At 48.0% G+C, this 3,765-nt stretch overlaps 1 protein-coding gene across 7 annotated transcripts in view; it reads right to left on the bottom strand.

The window, feature by feature from the left end:
- Positions 1-3,765, bottom strand: part of LOC113211215 (spectrin beta chain, non-erythrocytic 1) — a 64,242-nt gene that overhangs the window by 24,479 nt on the left and 35,998 nt on the right. For all 7 annotated transcript variants that reach the window (XM_052264820.1, XM_052264814.1, XM_052264819.1 and 4 more), the window contains one exon: positions 206-373. In XM_052264820.1, the coding sequence (XP_052120780.1) occupies positions 206-373 (168 nt within the window). The remainder of the gene's footprint in view (positions 1-205; positions 374-3,765) is intronic.

Genomic DNA, 3,765 nt, shown 5'->3' with positions numbered 1-3,765 from the left:
GGCTCGTGGTAGGCAGCCCGCCAAGCGCGCCCGCCCGCAGTCGCTTGTTTTGCCTACCCCACCGGCGCCTCTGCTGAGCCCAGCGCACAACCTTGTGCGAACAACATGCGGTCGCACAATGAATGGACCCCACACACTCATCGTGTTTTTCGTCTGGCAAGTCTGCTGCCAGAGAAGCACTTGCGTGTCAGTGCCTGTAACTCACCTTGGTGGACAGGAACGCCAGGGACTTGTTCACGTTCTCCACCTTGTGCACGCGCATCTTGCCATTGTTGGGCTTGCCCAACTTCTCGCCGGAGATGATCTCCAGCAGCTTGAGCAGCTTTTTGCCGTCGGCCAGGTCCGTGAACAGGTCCTCCACCTCCATCCGAGCCTGGAACAAAAACGACCATCCCATAAAGTAATTGGACTCCGACATTTTAAGAAGAGAAAGGAAACAAATTTCATCAAATTTTCACTCGTAGGTTTTCCCCGCGAGTTTCTAGCAGCGTAAGGGCCGTAACAACGGCCGCGCCTCGCCGAACCACGCCGCGCCGCGACCTGCAGCCTAGGCTCGGTTAGCCGCAGTGAAAGGTGCGTGTAGAATGTGAAATGAACATGAACGGCGCTCGCTCTCTCATTGTAATGCACTGGCAGGGCCTCCACAGCCTGCAGGGCCGTTCTGCTGGCCCGCTGTTCGGGACATCCCTGGGACAACCCTGGGACAACCCTGGGACACCCACGGGTTCACCCACACGCCCACAAAGCGACACTAACACTGTAAAACTAGCTCTACAGCCTTTGGACATCGCCGCCAATAGGCACCTCCTTAACTTTCAATAGAAGGACACTCGTACTACATCCTCGGATATCTATAGTGCCAGTGATGCACTCTAAATCCATTACAGCCATGCCGAGGCTAACGCTGTGGTGGGGGCAGAGGCGACTACGGAGCTTTATTTCATTAGCCAGGCATCGCCGGCTAGAGCAAAGAGCACAGTCACCAATAAGTCGTCTACTACTGCGTGTTATCGCAGCCATGATAACATCCAGCTTATCTAATAAAATTCCTGGTTTTCGTTCTGGTATCCGGAGCACCTCGGCAAAGAGTATAGGAAATCGTAGGAAATTGCGCATTTATGCAGTTTCAGCGTGGCGCGCGTGGCGTGCGGGGACGGCGCGTGGCGGGGCGGGCTTCGCGCCGGCGAACAAGATGACCCCTCCCCTCCCCTACGTATACTGTACGCTGCGACGCGGCGGGCGCGGCGTGGGCGGCGCGGCGTCTGGACGGAGGCCCGCATGCAGCGGCGCAGCAGGCGCAGCACGCGCTCCAGAGCCACGCCCCGCAGGCCCGGCCGGGCGGAACGCCGGCAGGTCGACGCCAGGGGACTTACAGACGAGCCCCTCGTTGTGGAAGCCCCTCTCTCCCCTTCCCTTCCCCTCCCTTTCTCTCCCGACCTTGGGTGTCACTCTCAGGGCCTAACAGACCATGCAAAATCTCCACACTTGAAAAACAAGGAGCACAGGAAACATCAAATTAATTTGCTGTTAAAAAGATAAACTCGTTCTTTACTCCAACCCTGAATACATGATGTGTTTCCAGTGATGTGTGACAACATAGAAACATCTATTATAAGTTAGTAAAGTTGTAGTGAAACATTTAGCAACAATTTAGCAAACTTTCATGTGGTTATGATTGTTAATATGTAGTATTGTATCACTATACTGAATTACTCATATGTATATGGCATGCATACCTATTTTGTTACTAGTTCAGTCTTTTTCATACATAATCAACTTTTTGCAAAACACCCTTTAAGATAATAAGATTCACTTTGCAACAAAAGAATCAGAAGTAGGTCGGGCCATTTTTATAAAAATTTTAAAATGTACTAGCGACTGTAATTGTTGGAGGGGAACTCATAGGAATCTAAAATGGTTTTTATTGTGTAATTTCACAAGGGTTTCAGTTCGTTTATAGCATATTTTCATTTTCCAATTTGTTTCAAACATATTTCTCAAACATGGCTAAAAGAGAAATGTTAGTGTCAGGGTTCCAATTCGTTGATAGCATATTTTCATTTTCCAGTTCCTTTCAAACATAACATAACGTAACGTGACATGGCTAGAAGAGGAATGTTAGTGACAGACACATCAGATATTAGTTAAAGTTTATGCAGTTCATACACACCTTTTTAAGCAATAAGTTTTTAAGTATGAAGGTATCAGTTTTAATAATATACCAACCAGATTATTGCACTTTTCACAGATAAGACTAGACCGTGATCAGGTCTTCCCTTCTACCCTACCAACTTTTCTCCCTATACATTGTTGAGTTCATTCTTTTGTTTGAAGGCCGGCGCGGGATCGTTTTCTAACAGCAGATGGCGCCACTGGCTTGCTATAGCTCCCAGGAAGATACTTTTGATTTGGGTGTTTGCAAGTGTCTCTTTTTATCTTACAAGGGTGTTTTGCAAAAATTTAATTTTGTATAAAAATAATCAACTAGTAACAAAATAAGTGTGTATGCCATACATACGAGTAATTTAGTAACTCAGTATAATAATATAATGGTGCACTCACAGTCACTACCTCATAGCTCATAGCTCTAAAAACACTTAGAAATTTTTACTAGGCAGTAAAATTTTTGACTGGTAACTGAAAAAAACCTCTATTATGGAATATCAGGGCTGATTCCCTGAGTAGAATAAGCATTCATTCATACTTGTAAGCTCCTTACTCACAGAGATGAACAGATGTTTCTAAATTATACCACACCAAGGACAATACTCGTTCTTTTTACCTCACGGTATATAAAGTAAGGGGAGGTAAAGAACGAGTAAAAAGGGTTGAAAAAAAGAAGAAAAAAAAGGTTTGGGACTCGGGCCGGCATGACGCCTCGCTTCACGCCTCATCATCTCGATATCGAAATGGATATCGACGGGCTATCGACCTTAGGCATCACGACTTTGACGCGGCTTCGAGCATGCGTTCACGCGCACCGAGAGACAGGCGTCCAGCAACTACTCTCACATTCTAGCATCTATCACAAACTGTAGTCAAAAACATTTAAAATCAAGTTCTTGAAACAAAAAAAAAGATCGCTCGAGCGACTGGCGTTTTGCAAAAGATTACAAATGAGAAAGGTTTACTTTCCAGCCGGAGCTGAGCGAGCTGAGGCGAGGCGGATATTGCAGAGTCCCATAGGTCGGGCGGGGTGCATTGCAGGGCGCGAGCCGGCGAGGCCTTTTGTCTCCGGGCCGCTAACGACCGCGCTTCATTCATTAGACACGACTCTCCCTCGTCACCTCGTTGGAGCGGACAGCCTGTTGTTGTGCCGGCGGAACGTGACCGGCAACCAGCGCCAGCACAGCACGCTGCTGCAGCCGGAGTGAGCGGTCAGCAGCCGATGCGCCGCCGTGGAGGACCAAATCAACTCACATTCAACAGTGTGATTTCATAAATTTTCATGTCTCTATACGCGTAATGTTTTAAAACGAAGTGAAATCTTCCAGAACACTTTTACAGACCGAAAGCCTCGCGGATATCGTTTTTGCCCCAGGGAGGTATTACAATGGAGAAACTAGCAATTCATGGGGCAATAAAGTTGTGTCCGGCCGGCGCCGGGAGGGTGGCGAGAATATTCCCTACCGCGCCCGGTCGGATCGAACGGGGCAGAGGCGACTACGGAGCTTTATTTCATTAGCCAGGCAACGCCGGCTAGAGCAAAGAGCACAGTCACGAATAAGTCGTCTACTACTGCGTGTTATCGCAGCCATGATAACA

The sequence above is a fragment of the Frankliniella occidentalis genome, unplaced genomic scaffold (genome assembly GCF_000697945.3).
Source record: "Frankliniella occidentalis isolate FOCC.00 unplaced genomic scaffold, Focc_3.1 Scaffold21, whole genome shotgun sequence".
In the NCBI taxonomy this organism is placed as follows: Eukaryota; Metazoa; Arthropoda; class Insecta; order Thysanoptera; family Thripidae; genus Frankliniella; species Frankliniella occidentalis.
The sequence above is the reverse complement of the archived record's forward strand: the minus strand, read 5'-3'. Positions and strand labels throughout refer to the sequence as shown.